General features: G+C 42.1%; 1 protein-coding gene across 1 annotated transcript in view; it reads left to right on the forward strand.

Annotated features, from left to right (window-relative positions):
* Positions 1-14,370: 14,370 nt before the first annotated feature.
* The window catches only part of LOC134442931 (NACHT, LRR and PYD domains-containing protein 3-like), a 17,975-nt gene continuing 4,845 nt past the window's right edge, over positions 14,371-27,500 (forward strand). Inside the window, exons 1-5 of the mRNA XM_063192893.1 lie at positions 14,371-14,522; positions 17,113-17,286; positions 20,904-20,934; positions 21,078-21,175; positions 22,322-24,112. Coding sequence (XP_063048963.1) covers positions 14,371-14,522; positions 17,113-17,286; positions 20,904-20,934; positions 21,078-21,175; positions 22,322-24,112 — 2,246 coding nt within the window. The remainder of the gene's footprint in view (positions 14,523-17,112; positions 17,287-20,903; positions 20,935-21,077; positions 21,176-22,321; positions 24,113-27,500) is intronic.

Here is a 27,500-nt window from a genome sequence, read left to right on the forward strand (position 1 = left end):
ACACAGACCTTCCCAGCTTCACACAGGAAGCAGCTTTAGGCTACATCACGCCTAATAGTTGTACAGTTTGAGAGAATATGTTAATAAGTGTGTGATTATTTTGTGTGCATGATGATTTGTGTAAATATGATTTCATATAGGGTGTAAATATACGTTTTATATTTTTTAAGGTGTATACTGCCTTTTACTTGTCTCAAATGGGACTGTAGATTAAAATTAGCTTTAATTAGCTATAATTATCTTCTTAATGTGTAGCTGTTGAACTTTGTGTTTGGTCCCCGTCACAATAAAGTAAATTAAACTGAACTGAAGACGTGCTGCCCCAGATGACTCTTCCATATAGTACTGTGTGTGTGCTGAATACAAGTGTAATGCTGAAAGCAACTTACAATCGAGAAACAATTAATCATAACAATTAATCATAACAGTTTAGTCTTGACTGTAGTCATATATTAATAGATGTTCTGCAGACAGTTTTATCAGAAGAGATTATTTATTTGTCCCTGGATAAATACAATATAGAGTACAGAGTAGAGTAGAGTAGACTTTTATTGTCACTATATAAATATAGCGAGATTATGTTTAGTAGCAACCCACAAATGCCCACAAAATAAAAGATATATTAACAGTAAATAAATGATATATAAAAATCCATAAAAATCCATGTGCATCTCACAGTATCGATAGTCCTGAAGTATTGAGGGGGGGCAGGTGACGTATTGAGTTCAAGAGTCTAATGGCAGTAGGGTAAAAGCTGTCCTTCATTCTCGTAGTGCGGGCACGCAAAGTCCTAAAGCGCCTGCCAGTAATGGAGTAGAATAGTAATCAGGACTTGGTGAAGAATAAGGACTAGAGGCTAGAGGTATTTCCTTGACAGGCCCTCCAGGGCTTAACGGCACCCTCTGGTGTCTGCTTTTACCCCTCGGTGGTCATCTTGCAGCCCAGTTGCAGTACTTTCTCTTCAAACAGATCCAATTGCTACTCCGTTCAGTCGCTCCTGATAGTGACTTGACCGCTTGCTGGGAGGAATACATTTGAATGGAGTAGAATAGAATACATTTCATTCCACTGGATGATGAGGGTTTGTGTTTACAGTGAGATCATGTGGAGGTGCTGCCCTCTGCTGGCTGGAAATAAAACTCTTCAGGCCTTGAGTTCCTCCTACCAATCTGCTGATAACTTGCGGTGCGAATAGAGATTTAAAAAAAATGTTTGTTAAAGGTAGGCCTACACACTGACAGACCAGTTCACAGCAGACTGTGCTGACTGCAGGCATTCCATTTGCCTTAACATCAAGACAATTTTATTTACAACAAAGATTTCCTTGACTGATTTGATCGTGATTGTGATCCAGAGAGGCACATCCTTATGTTTCTGTGTGTTTTCTTATGTCTTTTGGGGCTTAGTGGATGATTAGCGCGCTGCTGATCTAGGCCATAGCGCTGACAAGAGATATTGCTTAAATCTAACACTGAGCTCTGTAGCGCTGTGGAGATTTCTATCATCCGTGGAGTTGGGCATTTTAAAAAAAAATGCCTGGACACCAACAATCCAGATGCATTTAGGCAACATATCCTCAATCTGAATCATTTGCAAGTCCTTTCCCACCATGGCCTCTCGTCTGTATTGGTACACGCACATATGTGTGCGTGAAGGCACCCCTCCGCTCTCCCTTCCCTTCCTCACATTCGTGGTTCAAAGTTAGAAGGTGGGAGATAATCACTTCTAATAATTTCCAAAGCCTACAAATAATCTACTGTCTTCTCATCTTTAAACTCGTCACTCCATCCCAACTCAGAGTTTCTCGTTTTCGCTGCTAAAAGAAGCATTTTTAGGGGGGTTTAACAAAGGTTTCAAGAGCTCCAAGCTCAGGGTCAGAAATCAACGAAAGGATCGAAAATGCCATAGGGAAAGTCCAAAGGCAAACGAGACAACAGAGTGTCACCAAAACAGGAGCGAGGGGAAAGTGCTGCAGAGCGTCTGGAGAGCAGACAGATTGAAGATCCTCTGGCCTTTTATATCCCCAGGTGCAGGTGTCATCAATTAGCTCCAATTAGCTAATCAGCAATTCGGACTCCTGTATGACAGTGGTAAAAACAAATAAAAATTAAAATAAATGTAAAATAAAAACTGAAAAGGCAATGCTATGTTCTTGACTTGTTAACATTGCACGCCAGGAAGCACAGTGACCAAAAGTTAGCAGAAACTTTGACAAGAGCTGCAGTCAGGGAAACGTGTTTGGGTGAAAAGGTATTTGCTAGGCCGCTTACGAGGCTATTTCCTGCCTGCATATAACTTTGCTGAAAAATACTGTAATGTAGCTGCACTTTGCAATATAGCCAAACCTGTTCTGGTGCAGCCATACTAGAGAACAGCAGAAGTGACATCGCCCTCTCGTACATGTCTGAACAGTATATATTATATGCACATGAAGGGTACATTCCAACTACCTTATTAACTGGAAAGTTTTGGAGGGCTGTTTACAAGAAATGGGTAGGTAATTTTACTTTTCACCTTTTCTCTACCTAGTTTTTAACCATGAGTGTCTGGCTCTGTCCAGCCACCAGTTCAAAATAAATAACTCAGAAAAAAGATTGTTTTTTTATTGTGAAAGGTGAAACTAAGTCCAAAAATGTAAAAAAAAAAAAATCCGATAAGTCATCAATCTGCTCAAAAGAACACAAGGAATGCTGGCTTGTTCCAATCTCAGGCTGTACAAGTTTGCCTCAAACAGCAAAGAGGTCATGGAGGCTTTCTCATGTGAAGATCGCGCCACAGATATTCGTGCATGAGTACGTGCAGTGGTTCAGTTGATAGCCGTTCAATGTTTGGTCCTGTGTGTGTGTGTACGTGTGTGTGTGTGTGCGTGTGTGCGTGTGTGTGTGTGTGTGTGTGTGTGTGTGTGTGTGCAGTGGTGTAGTCTACAGCAGTTCAGTTTGATCCTGTGTTGTACTGTGTGTGTGTGTGTGTGTGTGTGTGTGTGTGTGTGTGTGTGTGTGTGTGTGTGTGTGTGTGTGTGTGTGTGTGTGTGTGTGTGTGTGTGTGTGTGTGTGTGTGTGTGTGTGTGTGTGTGTGCATGTGTGTGTGTGTGTGTGTGTGTGTGTGTGTGTGCACGTGCAGTGGAGTTGCCCAGTTTGGTGCTGTGTGGACTGTGCAGTGTGTACAGATATGTCTGTTACTGTGCAGCTGGGCTCGTGACTGCAGTAGATAATTTCTGTGTGAACGTGTGAATGACTGCAGTAGGGACTGGTGCTGTGTGGAACACAAGTGGTAGTTATGTGATGACATTGTAATACTAAGGTGTGGCTCATGTGTAAGTCATTATCTGTTTGACCTGCAAAAATAATTAAAGAATACATAGTACTCAGGTTGTGTGTGGACCTCTGTCTCGTTAAAATTAGAGAGCCCCCGTCTAAATAACATAATTATAGTCTATCTAGTGAGGAAGACTGAGTCAGAAGTGCATTTCATCATCTTACATTTCATGAAAAAGAAGAAAAGTTTGAGGAGTCTGTGTTTCTTTAAATAATTGCCACACCCACACACCAGGCCCCGCCCCAACACACCCTTTCTGCCAGAGCAGCATACCTTACGTAAGTGAAAGTAAACTGCAGTAGACGTCTCTGCCTCACTGAACTCACACACAAGTAAGTAGCCTGCTGGCTTATATAGCTGGCAAATAGAGCTGTTACATGTTTATTATACATATTTCTAGATGTGTTACCATTTGTAATATCAGAGCATGGGGTTTGAATCAGGAGACTTATTTGCATCTGTATTGAGGGATTTCGTTGTTGATTATCTCCTGGTAATGTGTTTGGCACATAATAATAAACTGCTGATTGGGAGATTCAAGATGGTGAAATCTGATAATGGATAATAGAAATATTCACCAATCAAATTTGGACATAAAACATCTCTGTTGTCTTTATTTCTATAGTAAAACTAAATGTATTGTACTAGTCCTCCTCTTCCATGCACTCTGGAATGTTCCACAAGTCATCATTAGCTGATGGGCCTGATAAACAGGTTTAATGTACGCGACTGAAAACACACACACACACACACACACACACACACACACACACACACACACACACACACACACACACACACACACACACACACACACACACACACACACACACACACACACACACACACACACACACTCCTCTCTTGAGGGCGATACATGACATCATTGTCCCACAGAAACCTTGTAACTCCACTCCACTTCTTTCTATCTGAATATAAATCATGACTATTTGGCAGTCTCTAAGAGAATATGATATACTGTATTATATATGATCTAATACCAAGTTTAATGATGGAATCCTCATTTAGTAATAATAGAAATAAAGGTACATGTTTTTTGCGAGACAGCAATCTTCATGTATTTAGAACAGTGATAGTAAATAAATGAATAACTAGAAACGCACCCAGAGAGTGCATATCTCTGTCAAGGAAGTTCAGGTAGTTTTTAGACGCATAAGATATTTGTGTCATGATATGTGGTGTCATCCATGCAGGTTTATGCATACCATAGGTGTGTTCAGAAAATTGAAGCCTCAAGTTGTAACCAAATTACTGTATATCTGTCTCTTTTATACCATGTCCTCTAGTCAGCTGTGGTCTATAGTTCACCTGTGATTGTGAAAGTAATTGTTGATGCTGTAGCCTATCACAGCAAATCACCACGGACTATGCACAGTGATTGCTATTCACGCACACCTTTCCCTGAGCCATATTATATGGATGTTTTGTCACAGCATTGTGAACTTTAACGATCTGCGACAGTGGCTGCTAGTGTGTAGCAATTTTGGCTGCAGTAATGAATTTGACAGCAGCTGTGACATACGATATGCGAGGGTGTAGACAGACTTTTGGTTAATATTGACCCATGTACTGTAGGCTATCCCAATATGTTCCTCATGTGGGCTATAGTTGTTACTATAGTGGTTGGTGTTGGCACTGTCGACAATGGAGACAGGCCCTTCTCCCTATTCTTTATTGATGAGAGTTGTTCAATTCACCTTGTGCACCCTGTGGCAGTCGGCGAAGGTGCCAGCACACCCCTGAGCCTGTGCTCAGTGCTGAATTCACCTCGCACACCTTGTGGTCGTGAAATAGCGGCGAACAAATGAAGAAATGAACCAACACACAACTCGAGCGATCACATAACCTCCTGGCGGAGGAAAGAATGATACAAACGGAGATAAAAATGTTTAAGTCTTCCGCATCTGATCCTGTCTTCACTGCTGTATCTGCAGTTGAGGCTTTGCTTACTCCAAACCGAGCTATTGCAACCTAACATGACATTACATTACATTACACTAAACTACATTACATTACAGCACATTCCATTTGACTACAAATACTTAGCTGATGTATTGAGAAGAGCTCTTCAGTATTTCTTCTTCTCTGTTTCATCTCATCCACTCTTTATTCTTCCTTTATTGTGTACCTTCCTAATCAAGGTCTTGCTGCAGTCCAACATGGTGGACATAATTATAATATTACATTACGTTATTACATTACATTGCATTTGGCAGACACTTAATAACCAAAGCGACTAACAAACGAGGACATAATCATAGCCAGCATCACTAGCAAATACAAAGTGCACAGGGAATACAGCCTACAGAACAACAAGTGCAGATGCAAAGAACTAAGGATAGACCGATATATATATCGGTATCAGTATTGGGCCGATATTTGCATTTTTTAAGTGTATCGGTATCGGCCGATACGCGTGTGGTTTTGACCGATACGCAATATTTATTATTTTGTCATTTGTTTTTTTTTTAAAAGCAACAAGACACTTTATTTCTTTATTACTTGATTCTTAGACATTACTTGATTGTTAGAGTGGGTGTTTAAATGTTACAAGTTCTACCTCAATTTGATAATGTTAAACGAATGTTTATTTTTAACTTGAGACCTGGAATATTTGTAATTTTTTTAATCTTTTTTTAACCCATATCGGCCCCAAATATCAGGTATCGGAAATCGGGTATCGGCCAAGGGTGATAAAAAAAAATCGGTATCGCATCGGCCATTAAAAAACCTGTATCGGTCGACCCCTTCAAAGAACGGTTAGTTTTTTTTGTATAGTAGAGTACACACACATACATAGAATTAATTAATAATAATTTTATAATTTTTATAATCATAATAATTGTATTTGTATAGCACTGTATCATACAGGCATGCAACTCAAAGTGCTTAACAAATGGGAAAAAAACATCATTGTTAGAGATGGATTTAAAAGGAGACATACATACATACATACATTGCCAACACATCATGTCCAGAGTCTGGCCTGGGGCTAGGGCAGCTCAAACATTAGTCTAGTAGATAGTCACCAAAGAGGAAGGTCTTTACGTACTTCTTGAAGGCTGCAAGAGATGTGCTTAGTCTTGCTGCCTCTGGGCCACCAGTACAACAACAGAAAACAGCCTTGATAATAATGTAACATGATGGATATGATGTGTATGTGTAAGCAGTGAGCGATTCTTCTCTGCTTGTTGTCTAGAGTAAGATCTGCTCCCGATCTACTACCTCCAACATGAGTGGGCTGGAGGAACAACACACACATACAGCACTCTGCTTGTTGTCTAGGGTAAGATCTGCTCCAGAGTAGTGCCTTCTATGCTTGTTAGAGGTGTGACGTTCACAAACGAGCCGGTTCTTTTGAACGGCTCCCTGAAGTGAACGATGGGAACCGGATCACAGCTGGGGGAGCCACTCGACCGTTATTTTGTTCATTTTTCACTAGTTTTAAGCATGTGACCTTGACCAGAGTAATTAAATTTGGGAAAAAACACAATTGTTTGCCTTAAAGAGAAAGAGAACGGTCAAAAACGGTCTTAGAAGCAGGAGGATAATCAGTTGTTTGGACAAAATGGCCCAGAGGTGGAGTCAAAATATTACATTCTAAACACTGAATAGATATTAAAAAAGAGCCAAAAGAGCCAGTTCTTAGAACGGCTCTTTGAAAGGAACGAGCCACTAAGATCCGGATCCCGTCAAAGACCCATAAATCCCATCTCTACTTCTTGTTGTAAGATGATCTCCTGAGCGGTGTGTTCTCTGCTTGTTGTCTAGAGTAAGATCTGCTCCTGACCTACTGCCTACAACATGAGTCTGCTGGAGGAGCAGCAAACACACACAGCAGAGGATGGTGCTGGAAAGATGTGAGTGTGTGTGTGCGACATGTGTTTGTGTCCGTCATGATGTGACGTGTGTCCAGGGCCGCCTTAACACTTTCTGAGGCCCGGGGCTTATCACCCAGATGAGGCTCCTCATATCATATTCTGACGCATGACATCACATAAACCCACTGACACACATCAGCATACACAGTAGGCCTACCAATCTATGACAGACTAGCTTTAAAGTGAACTGGTAATATGATCTCAATTCAATTCATTTCATTTCAATTCAAGGATAGCTTTATTATCATTGTTGTGTTGACAAAGCCGACAGAATGAGGATGGTAAAACAAAATATATCTGGATTGGCCTTTTTGAAAATGCAGAGAAAGTACAAAATATACAGCACAAAATTGGTGATTTGGTGACTTTGGCAAATCATTACAGAAAATGTAATAAAATGCATTTGCTATTAAGTACAGCAAGTTAGGCCCAAACAACATTAAATGAACTGTTTTTTTGAAAATTACTTAGCTTATGGAAATGCATCCTGCTTTTGCAAGCTCATCAACAGCTATAAAACAATGTACTGTAGGGCCTATTGTATAAACAAAGCCCATTGAAGGCCCCAGCAATGGCTCAAACGGTTTTGGCATTGAATGGTTAATTCACTCAGAAAGTAAGGCCCTGGTATATGTCCTGTTACGCACAACCAGGGCTCTACATTAACTTTTTCCATCACCAGCCAATTTGGCTAGTGGACATTTTTTCTTACCAGCCAAATAGAAGTTCAACTAGCCATTTTTGTTTATCTCGCCAAAAAAAAACTATGCGTTAGGCTAGGTTTTTTTCTTTCTTAAATTATGGTCATTTTGTTTTTATTTCCACAACACAGATACACTATAGGCCTACATACCATATGCCTACATAATAAGCATTTTTTTCAACTTCTGCTTTATGTTTTACTTTCATTACTTAGGCCTAATCAATTTCATTCGTTTTCATTCCATTCCTCTGAAAACAGTGAATCACATCACAAGCCACTCACATAACAGACCTTTAACATACAGTAGCCTAACCAAACACACAGCCAAACACTACAAAACCTCACATACGCAGACCCCAAAGAAGGAAGGAGAAGAGACCATGCGCAACAAAATGACAAGAAGCATATGTTTAACTGAAAGTAAATAATATCACGGGAATCTTTGTTTCCTTTGTTACTTCTATAGCGTCGTCGTTGGTTTTTTTGCTTGTTAATTTTTCCTTTCCGATGGCGTGGGCTTTCCAACTTAGTTGCGCCAGTACTCGGAACAGGACAACTGACAGCTCTACGCTCATACGACTCTGACAGTCAGCTCTCCACCTCTGCCCTTGTCGCAATTTCGTTCCACAACCACTCCTTTTTTAACGTCACTAGTATTACTGTTACAATTACTACAAGCATTCACCAACACAGAGAACCTCACAAAGCAGAAGTAGCTCTGGGCATAATCTCCGTAAGTCCTGTTATTGAAACGATCAGGCCCTTGCGTTCAAAAAGGCAGCCTGATACAGCAAGCAGGGGCGGAGTGGCCCACCTTTTCCCACCGGGAGAATTTTCCCCTGGGCGGCCCTCTTTAAAAATAAAACAACAAAACAAACAAAAAAAAAACAAAGCGAACAACATGGTTTCCTAACCAAAAAGACAAAAGCCACGAAATCTGCAGCCGGATGCTTGGCTGGAGGAGGCAACTTCTAACCTACAGGCTACACCCTTAAGGAAACTGTCAACGAACTCCTCACTTGTTAAAAAAAAAAAATGAAATAAAAAATACTAGTGGCGGACAGTGACAGTTTGCTTTCTTGGAACGGCAACACTCGGACATGAGATGTTAGGCAATCCTGATGGGCTACCACTCAGCCTTTTTTGTATTAACTTCGTCAGGATGATATAACTGTTAAAATTATTCACTGAATGAGACTTCTAATAGTTAGTGTTGTTGGAATTCGTCTTGAGACGTTTGAGAAGTGGTTGATTACCGGAGCATCAGTGGGCCACCAGCAGCGTGCGCTAATCGCGCTGCTGCCACACTGCAAAAAGTCAGAAGGCAAGACAATCATATCAGTGAAGATATGACCGATCTACTTGCGGAGTGATCTCTGAAGTGACCAAACTCGTATGGTATTATTAGTGGGCATTACATTGCCATTGGCAGCGGGTATTATTAGGGCATTACATAAGGGTTAACGTTTGGCGAGAAGGTCGCTACCGTGGAATAGCAGCACGACAGAGAGAATCTTTAGACCCCGACGCGTCGGGGTCTAAAGATTCTCTCTGTCGTGCTGCTATTCCACAAAGCGACCGACTCGCCGAAAGTTAACCCGCTTATTATATGGATATACTTAAATGATTCACACATGGCGGGGACATTTCTTTAGGCCTATTTAATGTTAAGTCTATTATAGTTTTTAATTTCAAAAGATTGTTGCTGCGCAAAACAAAACAGTGCCGTTGTGGAACACCGCTAGGCAACAGCTAGGTAGCCAGGACAACAAGTGTTGTCTATCACAGCAGCTGATTAGAGTCTTGTTGAAAAGTCGCTTTAGCAGTGAAAAGTCTTGTTGCCATTGACAGCGGTCTGTTATAGACCAACCCGTCCGTTATCGAAAAATAACAGACGTGTGAACGTTGGGGAGCCCCGTTGAAATGAATGGAATATTCGACCGATGACGTCACAACCATATAATAAAGAAAAGTAGTGACCACCGAACATTGGGTCCGCCCATTGAAAGTGAATGGGAGCTCTTGCACCATTCTAGAGTGCCGTATAGTAAAATGTGATATTGTCTTGCTGGAATGCTTATGACGGCCAGCTGCTTGGCTCAATGGTAGAGGTGCCGTAGTAGAGATATGTATGTCATTTAGTATCAATGGCAAAGGTGCTGGATTAGAGATATGGAGGTTGCGAGTTCGAATCCCACTAGGACCCATGTTGATTTTCAAAATTATATCATATGCAGTGTTCCTTATGTAGTGGGCGAGACCGTTACAGGAAGTAGTTCGACTACGCCACCCCCGGGGGTGGAGCCCCTGGAGGAAATGAATTAGGGGTAGTTACAGATACCCCGGACCAACACACAATGTACCCGCACAATAGATTACCAGGCAAACACAGGTTCGTGCACAATGGAGGCAGAGACAGTGGTGACAATTAATAATTCAAATCTTTATTATTCTTTGCGTTATAAAAATATCTTTTTCTCACTCTTTGTAATAAAATATAAAAAGGTACTCACAATTCACAAAGTGCAGTGGGGTGGGTGTGCTGTCGCAATCACCCGCAGATCGATAAACACTTGCCCCAAAGTATGTTCACGTTCACAGTAAAGTGCGGAGGGGTGGGTGTGCTGCCACCACACCCGCGGATCTATAAACACCTGCCCCAAAGTATGTTCACGTTAACAGTAAAGTGCAGGGGTGGGTGTGCTGCCACCACACCCGCGGATCTGTAAACACCTGCCCCAAAGTATGTTCACTAATTCACAATAAACAACACACCTGGTAGGCCTAAGGCCTTAGAACCCACACTCAGGTTGTCAGACTTTGCCACTAGGGGCTGGCACGGCTAACACAATAGGGCGAATGGCACACCTCAGGATTAACAAAAGAAAAAGTAAAGAAATAGTTCACAACAAACAGAAATAATTCACGGCAAACAGAAACAACAAGAAATCACAGCAAACCATGCAAAATAAATCAAAATCCAGTAAACACATGCAGTTAAATAAGAAATTAGATAATTGAATGAAATAATGAAAAAAAAGGAAATAAGGCACAGCAAACGAAAGAAAACGAAAATCAAAACATGAGGTAAACCAACCCCAGAGGCTCAGCTCAGTGCAGTCCCCTAGGTATCCCCACACTCACTCGTCACTACCCACACACACACACACACACACACACACACACACACTGAATTAAAGCGCGCCAACGCACACACACACACGAATGTCCAATTTCCCGAGGCCGGAGCAGCAGCCGAGATACGGGTTCCCGGCGTCCAGAGGCACCACACAACCGGGGCTAAAAGTCGCCGCTCGTGCACCTAAACGCGTGGTGTGTCTGACCACGGCCACACGGATACAACCTGCGAGGGAGGAGGAGAGCGTTAGCCAAGCTAGCAGGACACCCACTATCACACGATTCTGCTGCCGAGAGGTTACCTTACCCGGAGATGAGGGTGCACCGATGCGCAATTCTCACAGTCGGAGTGCCAATACAGAGGTACACGGCCGAGGCGCCGGTAGCGACCACACGCTGAAACCATAATAATGGCCGTCGTTAGCAACCATGGTAAGAAAACAAACAGTCAGAGCTGGGTAAAGGCACAAGCTAACCCACTGTAATACATACCGGCGTGCAGGAGACGGGAAAAGCGCAAGGTAACCGTTGGTATTGTCCACCGAAGTCCTTGCCAGTGGAGAAGCAAGAGATCACTCTAGCCAAGTAAGAGACGCCAAGTTGGAATCACAACCTATAGAACAGCAGACGCGAAGTTAGCCACTAGCCGCTGGCTAGCACATAAACAGCGACAAGAGATGGTCCACATACTCACGAGGACAAGAGATCTCCTAGATCTGAACTGGACACCGCACTCCTCTCGACGACGAGGGGAGAAGCAACCACAGCATTCGCCGGTGGCGATGAAACGCGCAAAGGGGGACTTTGCAGGCTTACCGAATACTAGCCACTGGCAGTATTTATGAAGAGACTTCCCATAAGCCTCTACGAGCGGCGTGGTGACGTGTGCCGCAGCGTCAGACTTTCCCTTAAAGGAGCAGCGCTCCACTACACTTAGCCAACTAAAAATAACTTGTATGTCATTTAGTATCAATGGCAAAGGTGCTGGATTAGAGATATGGAGGTTGTGAGTTCGAATCCCACTCGGTCCCATGTTGATTTTCAATATTATATCATATGCAGTGTTCCTTAGCCAACTTAAAATACCAAGTATGTCATTTAGTATATCCCCAAAACGCAGAGCTACAACACTTTCAAGATGGCTGAATCCAAGATGGCTGAATTGTTTGGCCCATAACTTATGACTGGGTGGATGGATTTTTTCCAACATTTCTTTTAGCTTTGTTTTCTCAATAGTACTTTGTTTTTAATTTAGGGATAGTGATATCAAAAATAAAACTTCCCATCTCTGCCCCAAAAGGCAAGCCAGCTTCCAGCATTTTCCGTGAGAATGCAACCTAGTTTTCCATTGAGTTAATTCACCTGCCATGTCTAACAATCCCTTTTGTATATTGGTGGTTTTCAATTGGGCTCCCAGTCAGCCACTTCTTCACATGCTCTCCCAGTTTACTCAACTTTGACCTGTAGAGGGCACTGGTGAGAAAACTGGGAGAGCACCTGAGGAAATGGCTGGCTGGCCCAAGCCTGAATTTAATGCTCAGTTTGAAAAGGCTAAATGAGCCTTGTATAATTTGTATATGTAACCAGACAAGAAAACATTTTTAAACTAGAAATGCACTCAGAGAGCGCAGACCTCCGCCAAGGAAGTTCAGTTCCTTTTTAGACACATAAGATATGTGTGTCATGATGTGGTGTCATCCATGTAGATGTAGACCTGTTTAGAAAATTGAACCGTGAAGTTGTAACCAAATTATAGCCTGTCTCCATTATAATTACAGTCCATGTTCCTCTGGTTAGCTGTGGCCTGTTTAGTTCACCTGTGATTGTGGTAGGCCTATTGGCAAAGTGATTGTGATCTGCAAATGCTTATTGAAGCTCACATGTTGCTATTTGACACGTTTTTAACATTTATAGAAGACATATGATAGACAGCATGCCTTACATAGCCTACCTTTTAAAATCTCAAATCCAGAGAAAACATGGTTGTCAAGTGTACTACATCCCTCTCAGATCCGCATTTCACAAAGGCTAATAGCTTTTAATAGTCCAACTATTTATACAATTCTTGTTGTAGCCTAGTTTATTTGCATGTTTTACGGATAAGTTTCCATTCATTCATCCCATGTTTGTTCACTGCAGCCAACTAGGCCTAGTTGAAAACTTAACTTTGAGCTTGATCACTTTCCTTTGTTGCCAATGTCTGCAAAAGCGCAGAGCTCTGAGAGCTCGCAGTGACAATGTTGCCGGTAATTTCACCATAATTCCTTTTGAGTCAGATGATGGAGTTCATGGATCAATCAGACCTATTGAATTACCTATTGAATTACAATATATACAGGCCTTTATGTTTTTTTAGACATTACATTTGGGTAGGATTTGGAAAGCTATTGCGGTGAGCAGTCTGCGCGTGTGTCTGATGCTTTGGCTTGGACTTCACGTTTCACAGAGGCTAATAACTTTGAATAGTCCAACTATTACACAATTCTTGTTCGTATTTCATTGCTACACTTTGGCTCCTTGAGGGCATCGCCGGATTCACCTGCTTGACGCGCTCTCTTTCATTCAAAAAACAAATGGACAGAATATGCTTAATACAAGAGGCATCCCCTGCTCCCTGTTCCTTAGGTGTATTGAAAATCATTGTTCGTCATTATGAATCTCTTCACCGTTGGTTCTGAAATTAAGTGCAGCTAGTTATAACAATCTATGAGTTCAGCATATTATGCTGGAATGTTTTGTGTTGCTGGCGATATGCTATGCCTCCAGTGTGCTGTTATGAATCTCTTCACCGTTTGTTCGTTATGAAATTAAGTTCAGCATAGTAGGCTACGCTAATGTTTTGTGGTAGGAATACTGATATGCTATGGCATCAGTGCGCTGTGAAGCAACAAATCACCACGGACTATGCACTAGTTGCAATTCGCGCGCACCTCTACCTAAGTATTTACGAATGTTTTGTTACAGCGTTGTGAACTTCAACAACCTCAAGGGTGACAATCAAGTAGCCCATGTGAGGAAAGTATTTGGCATACGGCTTTCAACAGGTCTCACGAACTTGGAGGAAATAGATGGTGTGTGTGTGTGTGTGTGTGCGCGCGCGTTTGCGTGTGTTTGCCTGTGTGTGTGATATTCTTGCCGCGTCGCGTTTCACAGAGGCTGCTTAGTGCGCTGTGAAGCAGCAATTAAATCACCACGGATAAAACACTGGTTGCAATTCGCATGCAGCAAATAACCACGGACAATGTGGCAGTCTAAAGACAATCCCTTAAGAATTGTCCAATTCCCGCGCGCACCCGTGGTTGTATGCCAAATATGCGCTGTGGGCTCACGTGGGCTATGGGCTTTGATCGTGGTTGGTGTAAGCGCTCTCGCGGCAAAGACAGTCCCTTGAAAATTGTCCAATTCACCTCGCACACCCTGTGGCAGTCCACGAAGGTGCCAGGACACCCGTGGCATATTCGACAGTGAGCCAGTGCTCAGGAGAAGCTGCCCTCCAAACATAGTTGGTGATCAGTGCTGATTTCACCTCGTGCATCTTGTTGCTAATGACACTCTGACAGGTGCAGCAGGACCTTTTATACTCGCTGGGACGTGATGTCATCACACCCTGTCCAGCCTTTATATTAAGGGCTCTAATTCGGTCTGATGACTTTGCCATTGTGACGAGGCCAGGTGCGAACACACGAACAAACAAACAATCGGGCGATCACATAACCTCCTGGCGGAGGTAATGATGGATGAGCATAGTACTGATTCAAAACTCAACACGCTAGTGCAGTGAAACATAGCTTGGGAAACACTGCCACATACATTACCTAAGAGGCTAAAGCATATTTAATCAATGGACAAGTTCAATATGCAACTTCAATGTGCACACTTCGAGTGTGCTGTTTCCAATCGCTAGTGAGCAATGTTTACTTTAGTACTGACGTTGGGTTCTGATGAACAGCAACATCGCACATGCTAACACATTTTAAAATTAACTACAACTACTCCAGAGCAAAGACAAAGCTGCTAGCGCTAGTTTTGGAACTAGGTATTAGTTAGCTATGTGACAGGAACACAAATAGTGCACCATCCTAGCTGTGGTGGATTATGCTAAAACCGCAATAAATAATTTGATTCCAAAATTGTGACTACGTACAGGGCTATATTGGCTTAATTTACATGCTACGGGTTTCAATGATTTTGACCATTCTCTCCCTCCCTAGTTCATTGTTTTCACTCAACTGAAGAAATCGATTCCCAGCTCACTCTTCATGAATTAATCAACTGGTGGGGTGGGTGTTGATGGTGACGCGAGGAGGCAGCGAGGGAGGTGTTTCTCACGACTGGCCGAAAGGGCAAAACCATTTCGAAATTCCAGTGGGGGTGTGGTCGGAGGACGTTTGAAAAAGTAGTCTTCTTGGGTGGGTCAAAGACAATAAAGTAAGCACATTTATGTGAATAAACCACTATGTTTGAAAAGTAGAACTGATATTTAATGGGGTGGCAACTGGGGAGGCGAAATATATACTTGTCACCCCGTAAAACTATGTTCTATGTCCTATGTTCCCCGGGTCCTATGTTCCCCTATCTTTGTATGGGACCGGGGAACTTTTTTAGAAAAAGGGTCCTATGTTCCCCGCATTGTATGTTTCCGAGTTTTCAAATTGTCTCCTTCCCAAAACCATCCCTAAACCTGTCAGTAATGCAATGTTTCTGAGTTGTAAATTTGTGCCCTGACCAAAACTATCCTTAAACCTAACCTGTCACATGTGCAACAACAACCTGCACTTTGCCATGCGGCAGCAGTCTCCTTAGCAGTCTCCTATTTCCGGTTGCGGGTAACATATGACCCGGGGAACATAGGACCTGGGGAACATAGGGATGCCCCCCAAAGACAGATAGCTGCTGCCCACTCCTGTTGTAAACGACAAAAGGAGAAGCTATAACACAACAACAAGACGGACAATGATCACAATTTCGAATAAGGGACCTGTGGTCGAACACGAGGAATTTTTTAACTTTGAAAATGAAAATCCTATTTACTACACAACCCTGCAAATGCGCTCATTCAGCCAAACAGCTGTCAGCTACAGTGGTAGCATCACAGCCGGTCTATAGAACCTCTCTGGTAGCATCTTCATATGAAAGGAGGCGTGTACTTGTAAAGTTATGAAAAAATGGTTGTGATGTTTCACCAATTTCATTGGATTCCTCGAGGTGCGTAACAGAACATACTAACAACGGCAAAGTTAAAAAAACGGGATCTTTTAATCTATTTTTCTGAGGATGGGGATGATGAATCATCTTCATTTTTCACAGACCTTATAAAAGTAATCCCTACGCAATATTAAATGTAAATTTCATAATGAAAATAACTTTCACATCGCTCTTTAACATAGGCCTACACTAAATATTTTCCCAAAAATTTATTTTCCCGTTGTTTGGTAGTTGTCTGCTGAATCTGATGTTGCAGGGTTTCAAGTGCAATGCGTCAATCTGCGTTCGGTTTCTACAATCCAATGGAAAACTTTGGATGCATAAAATGAACGGTGATTTGATGAGACGGCTGCTGGTTAGATCATGCTGTCAACAAAGCATTTAGCAAAATCTGTGCATTGCACAATAGGTAGCCTATCTCTACTGGACTGGTTATCTGGCAGGCGCAGACTGCTCTGCGAGTGTATATTATGGAATGGGTGGGCCCAGGCGGCAGTAGGTGGCGCTTGTCAGGTAGGCTAACCACTGGAGTGAGCAAAGAAAGGAAAAGGGTATGAGTAGGTAATCTACATATTTCTGCTTTTTAATCATCAAAATGTCATGAAAATTATTGTGAAATTTGTTCTATGTGAAAGGCCTCAGCTTTTCCAACTAATTAAAACAGCATTTTGAAAGAAGTTTCCAAATGTGAAACAAAATGTCAAAAAAAGAAAGCACCTTTTACCTCGAAAATATGGGCTTGAAAATGGGGGGTCGTCTTATACTCAGGGTCGTCTTCTATTCGGGCCAATACGGTACTTCATAAAAGGCGAATCTAAAGTTACTCCACTCTTACTCTCCTGTCCCCAGCTGTGTGAAGAGGCCAGACTCCCCTGTCCCCAGCTGTGTGAGAAGGCCAGACTCCCCTGTCCCCAGCTGTGTGAGAAGGCCAGACTCCCCTGTCCCCAGCTGTGTGTCCATGAAGAGTGACCAGTCCATGGATAAACCACTGCGTTTTGGAAAAGGAGACTCCTCTGATCAGAAGTAAGACAGAAATCTACTATATTTTATATAAATATAGCCGCAATATTTATTGTCTGCCATTGTTACGCGGAGCTGTGTTGCCTTCCTCCGGGCTTGTTCTTCCTCTGTGGTACCTGTAGGTGGCGCCTATTTAAGACGACCTATTTAAGGCGGGCCAAAGAAGGGTTCGGGCTCTGTCTCCCTCCTTCTGCGCCTCCCTTTGAGGGCCGTCGCTAGAGAGCATGCATGGCACTGACACCCGAGCGCACCGGCACCTTTAGCACGCATTGAACTCGCTGACAGCTCCACGCAGCTTTTCTAGATTTGGACATTAATTTAACTTGCTAGATGGTGGTGGTGTTTATTTGTCACGTAGTGCAGGTAAGGCAGAGTAGGGCCTAGTAAGAGGACCCGGAAGACTCACGGGGTGTGATTTTTGTCTTTCATTTAACCTTGGGGAGTTAGGTTTAGTTTTGACCTATTGGTTAGGATCTTTTGTCTTAGGACTCTTACTAGTGTTCGCCTACTTTCTACCACAAAAACCTCACGATTGTTACTAATAAACTCTCTTGCTTTGACACACTGTTCGTCTGTGTCCTTTATGCTGCCAAACCCTTACCAAACAAGGTTGGTTTCGTAACAGCCGTAGACACCAGCAGGCTACCCACCTGTGCGTGGGAGCTCAATTAGACATAACATTATTTTCCTCTGCAGGAATGCATATTTAATGAATATTAATGAATGAATGAATGAAACTTTATTGTCATTGTACAGGTACAACGAAATTGGTAAAGTGCAGATGCTCACGGTGCTTAAAAATCAACAAAGAAACCTATATATATATATATATATATATATATATACAGAATTAATATTTTAAAAAGTTAGCTGTGAAAAATTAAGTGTGCAGATTGCTTTTGGATAAAAACTGTCTTTTAGCCTGTTTTTTTGTACCCAGAGCCCTGTAACGCCTGCCTGATGGCAGCAGCTCAAACAGTTTATGTCCAGTATGGTAGGGGTCTCTGATGATTTGCTTGGCTTTCTTCAGACAGCGACAGGAGAACAACTCCTCTAAAGAGGGCAGGGGACAGCTGGTGATCTTGTGAGCTGTGCTGACCACTCTCTGAAGAGCTCTTCTGTTTGCTGCTGTGCAGCTGGAATACCACACACATAAACAGTATGTTAGGATGCTCTCTATGGAGCTCCGGTAGAAGGCCACCAGTAGACTTTGGGTTAGATGGTTAGCCCGTAAGACCCTAACAGTGCGGTCACACTGCGGGTGTTGAACGCGTCGAAAGATGCAGAAGTAATTGACTTTTTATGGGAGAGCAGGCGGCGAACGAGGCAAACGCATCGGGAGCGTTTCTAGAGGTGAGGGCATCGAAAGCGTCAAAAGCCGAGGGTGGCAGAAGCTGAACTTCATCTAAAAACATGTAATGAGCTCGGCGGCAGCAGGGCGTCAGCCAATGGAATGTTCACATTTTTCTAAACACGAGCTTCGGTTGGTCGAGATTCCTGGCCGAACGCTTCAGGTTGAATCGTTTGCCTCGTTCAACGCCCCTGACCAGTGCTTTCCAGGCAGGAGTCAGCAGCGCTGTGGCTCTTTCAACGCCTTCGATGTGATCGTAGGAAGTACAGTCTCTGTTGTGCCTTCTTGATGGTGGCAGTGGTGTTGGTGTTCCAAGTAAGGTCGTCCCTCAGATGCACGCCCAGGAAGCGGAAATCAGAGACCCTCTCCACACAGGCCCCATCGATGACCAGCGGTTGAATGTTAGCCTTTGTCCTCCTGTAGTCCACTATCAACTCCTTTGTTTTTGTGATGTTTAGGAACAGGTTGTTCTCCTTGCACCAGACCGATAGACGCTGCACCTCTTCCCGGTATGCAGTTTCATCTCCCTTGAAGATGAGACCTACGATGGTGGTGTCATCAGCAAACTTGATGATCCTATTGCTGGAGTGAGAGGGGGTGCAGTCGTGAGTGTGTAGTACTGTATAATCTATATAATACTGGTTTTGGACGTTTTCATGCTGTCCTTGTTTCCAAATGTCAGATTCAGTCTCCAAATTAGCATGTAAAAAACCTTGTTTTGTCCAAGATCATTGCACATGTTGATTCACGGCAGTTATCACAATATGACAATACTGTTAAAAGTATGCATTAAATTGGCCATTTTGTGTGCATCTGAGAAAACTGTGTCAACCGTGTCACACAATGAAACCCCCTCCATAAATCAGTTAAGCTTTGGTCCTAAGTCCTCCGATGCCATAAAATGTCATTACCTCTTTGGGTGGTGATGCGAAGACTGTTTGGTAAGTTCACCTCTTCCATTATTTAATCCATTATTTTGTATGGTCTTAGAGCGGGAAAATTGCCTGTCATTGCTTCTTAACATAATCCTAAGAACCTGAATTAGAAATCAAAACTAGAAAAACACAGATAAAGCGTGCAAAGACATGAATTGATTAAGGTGTTTTGGTGGAAGTTCTGAGCATAACACCCTGAAAATGACTGAAATGTCAAGATGTGTCACCGTCAATTGTGTTACGCATCAGCTATGACAGTTGATGAGGAGTATGTTTTGTTTTATCTCCATATTGATAGACAAACAAACAAAATAATTTGTGTTCTAGGGAGATCTGTTTGTCTACTCTGCTTTTTCTCCTAAAAATGTGCCGACTTCTTCTCCTGCACTGTTGACTGTAAAACAGTTGAGTAACACAGTTGACTGTTTTGAAAGTGTTTTTGCTATTCATCTCTAATGTGTTGGAGAAAGCCTAAGAACAGATACGAGGGATTATCTCTGGAGAGGGAAGTCTTGTGTAAGGAGGGTGACGAAATTTATATCAGACTTTACAGGGATTTACAATGAAAAAAGTGTCAGTCTGTATCACAGTGAATCATAAAATCCTACTTATGAAGCTCAACAATCACATTTTCCATATCAGTTGCACAGATTAATGACAACATTATTGTTAATGGACATAAGCACTTTCAAACGTTTGTTGTTTCAACTCTGTAGTATTTTTAAATATGTTTGAAATGACACAGTAGTTGTCCATACCACTGTTGACAAAATAATCAAGCAAATGTACTTTCATTAAAATATTTAACAAATGATTTATGATTAAGCTTGGCAATTTGTTTGTTTGGAAACTTAAATGTATACACTATGGAAACATCTAGGTCATTTATTTGGAAAAAAAAATACAGATAATTGACATTTTGCGTTTGCCAAAAGCACACTCGAAATGTAGAATCACTCATGTGTGTAGTGTATGTAAATTCTGTATGTGAGGACTGTATGTGAGTATGGGCTTGTGTGAGCAGGTTACTAATATGTGTGAATGTGGAGATCCCTGTGTAACGGATGCCAGCTGGCAGGAACAATTTAAAAGATTAAGATTACCATTTATTGCCAGTAAAGGTATTACACTGTAGAGGCTTTGCATGAATGGATTAATGCATTACATTGTGTGCGTGTGTGTGTGTGTGCGTGTACGTGTGTGCGTGCGTGTGTGTACGTGTGTGTGCGTTTGTGTGTGTGTGTGGGTTGTGTTTGTGTGTTTGCGTGTGTTATGATTATTACTTNTTGTGTATGTTAATGTACTTTGTGCTACTTTACTATACTTTCTTCCAGTCCACTTGATGTGAAGAGGCCAGACTCCCCTGTGTGTGTGTGTGCGCATGCGTGTGTGTAGGCGTTGGGTAGGTGAACCAGAGATGGTGAAAAAGCAGGTCAGAACCTAGGAAATTGTTACAAATGCAAATTGAAATTTATGATTGACTTTCTTCCAGCGCACTTGATGTGAAGAGACCAGGCTCCTCTGTCCCCAGCTGTGTGTCCATCAAGCGTGACCAGTCCATGCATCAAACAATAAAGTTTGGAGCAGGAGACTCCTCAGATCAGAAGTAAACAAAACAAAGCATACTNTGTGTGTGTGTGCGTGTGTGCGTGCGTGCGTGCGTGTGTGTGTGTGTGTGTTGATATGTGTGTGTTTTGTGCTTACATACTGTATGCACAATGAGAGATCAGAGCAGATTAAGTTGATTAATTAACTTCCCTGTCCGTCTCAGACAGCAGAGATCAGATGGCAATACAAAGGATATGGACAGAAGTACAAAAGAGGAGGAGGAGAGAGGAGAAATGTACAGAAGTAGAGAAGAGGAGTGTTCTGCAGAGCAGAGGTGAGCTGTTGTCCTGCTGTCCTTCCTTTTAATTGACCACATTAATGCTTATCGCTCTGTAATTATGAAACACAGTAAACACTTAAGCGACTGAATGTGAGGTATTACTGAACAGCTTTTTCATTGAACTCCATTGCTCAAATCTCTCAAATTAATTTATTACATTAAATGAACCTACATACATTATCTGTTTCAGTTTCAGATGTAGATATCTGGGGCAATAGCAGATCATGACGTGTGTGTGCATCCTACAATAGGGATGCAAATTATCGATTAATTCATTAATCATTAGTTGATAGTATCGATCGACTTACGATTAATTGATAAGCGGCGTTTTCCCCCCAATATGTCAATAATTCTCAGAAAAACTACTAAATCTATTTTTTTTAAATAAAAAATTGAGATAAAATACCACATTTAAATGTATTCTATTTAAATTCTTTAATCCAAAGGTGATATAAATATTCACACTACTCACACCCCTCTTCAAACACTCTTCACATGCCCATTTCACCTGAGTCTCTTGTCAGTTGAATTGTCGATTAATTGCGATTAATGGTTTTTAATCGATTAATGCATTGATTATGCATTAATCGATTAATCGTTTGCATCCCCACTCTACAATGTATTTGATTAATCAAACAAGCAAACCTGTTTTAATGAGTTACAGACATAAACAGATGTGAGACACACATAAAAGCCTCAGTAATTATAAAACACAGTAAGCACTTAGGCATTACTGTACAGATCTTTCATTAAAATCTATTGCTCAAATTCAGTTTATTACATTAAATGAAATTAAATTTGAATGAGAACCTATGTACATTATCTGCTTCAGTTGCAGATTAAACAGATGTCTGGGTAAATAAGGGAGCATAAAATCCTGCTGAAGGAGACATTTCAGTGTTTGACTGAGGGAATCCCCAAACAGGATAACCCCACACTCCTCAATGATATCTACACAGAGGTCTACATCATAGAGGGGGGCAGTGGAGAAGTCAATGATGAACACGAGGTCAGACAGATTGAGGCAGCATCCAAGAGATCAGCTATACATGACAAACCAATCAAATACAATGACATCTTTAAACCCTTACCTGGACAAGAAAAGGAAATTAAAACTGTGATGACAAAGGGAGTGGCTGGCATTGGGAAAACAGTCTCTGTGCAGAAGTTCATTCTGGACTGGGCTGACGAAAGAGCCAATCAGGATGTCCACTTCATATTTCCTCTTCCTTTCCGTGATTTTAACTTAGTGCAAGAGGACCATCTCAGTTTAGTTGGTCTGATTAAACGATTCTTTGGTGACATAAATAATTTCAGCATTTTCACTGATGACGAATACAAAGTGCTGTTCATCTTTGATGGCCTGGATGAGTGTCGGATTCCTCTGAATTTCAACTCCAACCCAAAGTGTTGTGATGTAACAGAAGCAACCACAGTGTCTACTTTACTGACCAACCTCATCAAGGGGAATCTGATGCCATCTGCTCTCCTCTGGATCACTTCCAGACCAGCAGCAACCAATCAGATCCCTCCTGAGTGTGTGGACCAGGTGACAGAGGTACGGGGGTTCAATGACCCCCAGAAGGAGGAGTACTTCAGGAAGAGAGTCAGTGATGAGGACATTGCTAACAGAACCATCACACACCTGAAGTCATCCAGGAGCCTCTTCATCATGTGCCACATTCCTGTCTTCTGCTGGATTGCAGCCACTGTGCTAGAGATAATGTTGAGGGAAAGAAACACAGGAGAGATCCCCAAGACTCTCACTCAAATGTACACACACTTCCTGATGATTCAGACAGAAGTCAAACAGAAATATACAGAAAGAGAAGACACAGATAAAGGGATGATTTTCAAACTGGGGAAACTTGCTTTTCAGCAGCTGCAGAAGGGAAATCTGATCTTCTATGAGGAGGACCTGAGAGAGTGCGGCATTGACATCACAGAGGCATCAGTGTACTCAGGAGTGTGTACCCAGATCTTCAGTGAGGAAGCCGGGCTGTACCAGGGGAAGGTGTTCTGCTTTGTGCATCTCAGCATTCAGGAGCATCTTGCTGCATTGTATGTGCACCTCACTCTCATCATCCAAAAGGAAAATGTTCTGAACCCAATTACCCCAAGGCCAGACACATTCAAATCCAAGCTTACTCGATTTTTTGTGTCTGATGCAAAGGAGGGTGATGAAGTGTCTGTGTACGAGCTGCACCAGAGAGCAGTAGATCTGGCCTTACAGAGTGACAACGGACATCTGGACCTTTTCCTCCGCTTCCTCCTGGGCCTTTCCCTCTGGTCCAATCAGAATCTATTGAGAGCCCTGCTGCCACAGGCAACCATCCAATCACAGAGCACAGAAGAAACTGTCCACTACATTAAGAAGAAGATCAGGAAAAATCCCTCAACAGAGAAATGCATGAATCTGTTCCACTGCCTCAATGAGCTGAATGACAAGTCCCTAGTGGAGGAAATCCAGAACTACCTGAAGACATCAGGAGGTCTAAAGGAAGCCAAACTCTCCTCTGCACAGTGGTCAGCTGTGGTGTTTGTGCTGCTGACCTCAGATCAGCAGCTGGATGAGTTTGACCTGCATGAATATGGCGGATCAGAGGAATGTCTGCTGGGGCTGATGCCTGTGGTCAAGGCCTCCAGATCAGCAAGGTAAGTCAGTCACCACTACATTCATGAAGAGTGTGTGTGTGTGTGTGTGTCAGGGATTAAAGTAAAAAAAAATCCTGAGCCTGAACTTTTTGGTGCATCCACGCGACCCTATACAATACACGGTGAAACGATAATTTCATTGCTTTTTAAGCTTAGTATTTACACTTATGTTTATCTTATTTATCTTATTCTGATGTGGGTGCCATGTCAGGGTCAAAATGATGAATGACTTGAATGACTTTTGCAACTCGAATAGGGCCTACCAAGGAGACCAAAAGGGTGTCAATAGCGTGAAATGCCTGGACATGGCTGAATAATAATGCAAAATACCTTTAGTTTTAACGAATTACAAATGCAAATCAACTTAATTCATTAATGTCATTTTGGTGGCTACTATGGACTAGATGTTGTCTGTGTCTGTAGATAGATGGGTTCTAGGTTTCTCAGCTGTACAGTCAGTCTGAATAGAACCTTGGATAGAGCTAGCTCTAGGTCAGAATTTGTGGTGTCTGCCCTGTAAATATTTTGGCTATTCTCAGAAAAAAAGACTGCCTTACTTCATCATCAAGCTCAAGTTGTTCTGTCCATCACCAGAGAGCAGTGTTATTGTTAGCCTTCAATCAATGACTAGAATTCCACTGAAAACTGAAGCCCATTAACAGATTGTTAAAAGCCATCAACAAGCCATTATGTGACATTATTTAACGATCTCACAATCATCATGAAAACGGCAACTTGAGATGTGAATGTAGACTAAAAACGTGCCAATGACAGGACTCAACAACCAAACCTGTATTATACTGCAGCTAGTGGGATGTAACTTGCTGCTGTCTGCATGCAGACTGCCATCTTGCTAGGCGCTATTTGAGTCACTTTTAAGTTGAACACAGCGCCAATGTCAATACTTTTGCATTGTTTTTTTCCATCGAGATAATATCAGTTAATATGTAGGTGGTGTTTATAAGTAACCCGACTCCTCTTAGCTAAAACATTAGCATAAAAGTTTGGTAGTTAGCGCGCTAACAAAACTCAGCATGAGTGTGGCATCTGCAACATGCTGAAGTGAAACTAAGCTTTTTTTGTTAAATTCTAACAAATAACAAATTATTCTCTTACTGTTGGTGTTCTCACAAGTAGTTGTAGACTGAAGCACATCTTCCTACAACCTCTTCCAACAACCCCAGAAAGTAATCTGGTGATTGATTCATGAATCACGGTATCCAGACATTATTTTAAATGGAACTACCGGTAGCATAATGCACAGGCAGTGGTTGACATTCGGAGATGAGACACAGATAAACGGTCCGCTCGACCGCTCCACACTCCGGGAGATGCTGTGACAGCTCTGTGTTAAGTTCTAAGTTGGGTTCAGAAATTATGAAAAGACACAGAGGGATCGAACGTCTGTGGAAAAAACAGAACCTTGTGTTTTGTTGACAACTAATTATTAGCACTGAGCAGAGAAGCTCCATCAACACTGTATGCTTATCGACATTCTGTAGGCTATGTCCAAACACACAATGTCTAGTTTCATTTATGTTTTTGACGACAACGGCATCACCAATCCATAGCATGCAGTTTAGTCATCTTTCTGCTCATAGAGCAATAGCTATTAAACGGTGCAAGGTGCCTTGCCATGTAGAGCGAGTTGTTGACACTGCTCTGTGACCGCGGCATGAGAACGGCGAGTCGGCGACTGCTAGTAGACCGGCTGTGGAGGTCCGACTCGAGCGAGATACTGAAGTAGCACGCTTTCCTAAGACCTGCCCCCTTCTTCTTCTGATTGGTTAACAATGTTAGTTTTAGTGAGCTCCTTGCTACCATTGGCTGACAAACGCAGGAGGGATTTCGGTTGTCTTTTTTTATTTATTTATTTACCGTCAATTTATTTCCGAGTATTAAAAAAAAAAAAAAAAAAACCACGGCCAATCGCTGCAAGCCGGAAAACTTTAATCCGTGTGTGTGTGTGTGTGTGTGTGTGTGTGTGTGTGTGTGTGTGTGTGCGTGTGCCTGCGTGTGTGTGTGCACGCGCGCGCGTGTGTGTGTGCGCGTGTGCATGTGTTTGTGTGACGACTAGAATTTGTTTATTGTGACTGCACACACGTACAATCAATGCGAATTAACAATATATGTATAATGACATTGAAGCATTTCACTCTGCTACACCACAATACCTGGTATCAATGAGATATAGTGTTGTGTGATGCATTACTGCAGATTATTTGGTATCAATGTTGTATGATGCATTACTGCAGATTATGTGACTATAGACTGCTAATCTTGTACTGATCAGTTCTAGAACTGGAAGTATAAATAGTGGAAGTTACAGAGAACAGACATTATGGCACATACACATGATGATGTTACAGAGAACAGACATTATGGCACATACACATGATGATGTTACAGAGAACAGACATTATGGCACATACACATGATGATGTTACAGAGAACAGACATTATGGCACATACACATGATGATGTTACAGAGAACAGACATTATGGCACGTACACATGATGAAGTTACAGATAAGAGACGTTATGGCACGTACACATGATGAAGTTACAGATAAAACACATTATGACACGTACACATGATGAAGATAAAACACATTATGACACGTACACATGAAGAAGTACAGATAAAACACAAAAGGGGGGGTTCCACGCGCTTCTGTTTTTACATCTGGTGCATCAACGGGAGGGAGGCAGGTAATCTTGAATGAAGAGAAGACACCGGAGCAGCTCAGATGGGATGCTTTTTCTTTTTAATTCAAGTGCACAACATGTTAGGGACTAACGTTTCGATGGCAAGCCATCTTCATCAGAGTCCATGAGTACTGAAGAGAGAGGAACCTAGTTATCTGGTAACCCCTGATTTGACAGGTGCAGGCCTATGCGGTGTGGCAATAGGCGATTGGTCCTTCTCATCGGTTGCTCATTGAGTCCACACCCAGGAAACAACTATTTACAAGGAAAACACCATTACACAAGTGAAAGTGCATATAAATAAAGAATATAAAATATAAGAAAATATATGTACATGGAATGCCATTTTGGAAGGCTAGGTGGATACTTATTGGTCATAGAAGCCTGTGTAAAAAGGGCCTATACATGATCCCAACATCTTAGTATGATAAGCTTCCTCAGACTTTTACAAAAAGCAGGATAGACTCAGCTCCTCATTGAGGCCAGAGGGTTCAAGCGAATTTAGTGTAAAAATCCAAAACGCCTCTCTGCGTAAAAGTTTCTTAATGACGTCACCGCCTCTAGGTGGAGAAACCACCCGTTCAATGCCCCAGAACTTGAGCGAGGCCGGTGATCCATGCTTGGCTTCCATATAATGTCTTGCCATAGCATATGTGGTGTTATTAGTGCGTATAGCAGT

This window comes from Engraulis encrasicolus, unplaced genomic scaffold (genome assembly GCF_034702125.1).
Source record: "Engraulis encrasicolus isolate BLACKSEA-1 unplaced genomic scaffold, IST_EnEncr_1.0 scaffold_26_np1212, whole genome shotgun sequence".
Taxonomy (NCBI): Eukaryota; Metazoa; Chordata; class Actinopteri; order Clupeiformes; family Engraulidae; genus Engraulis; species Engraulis encrasicolus.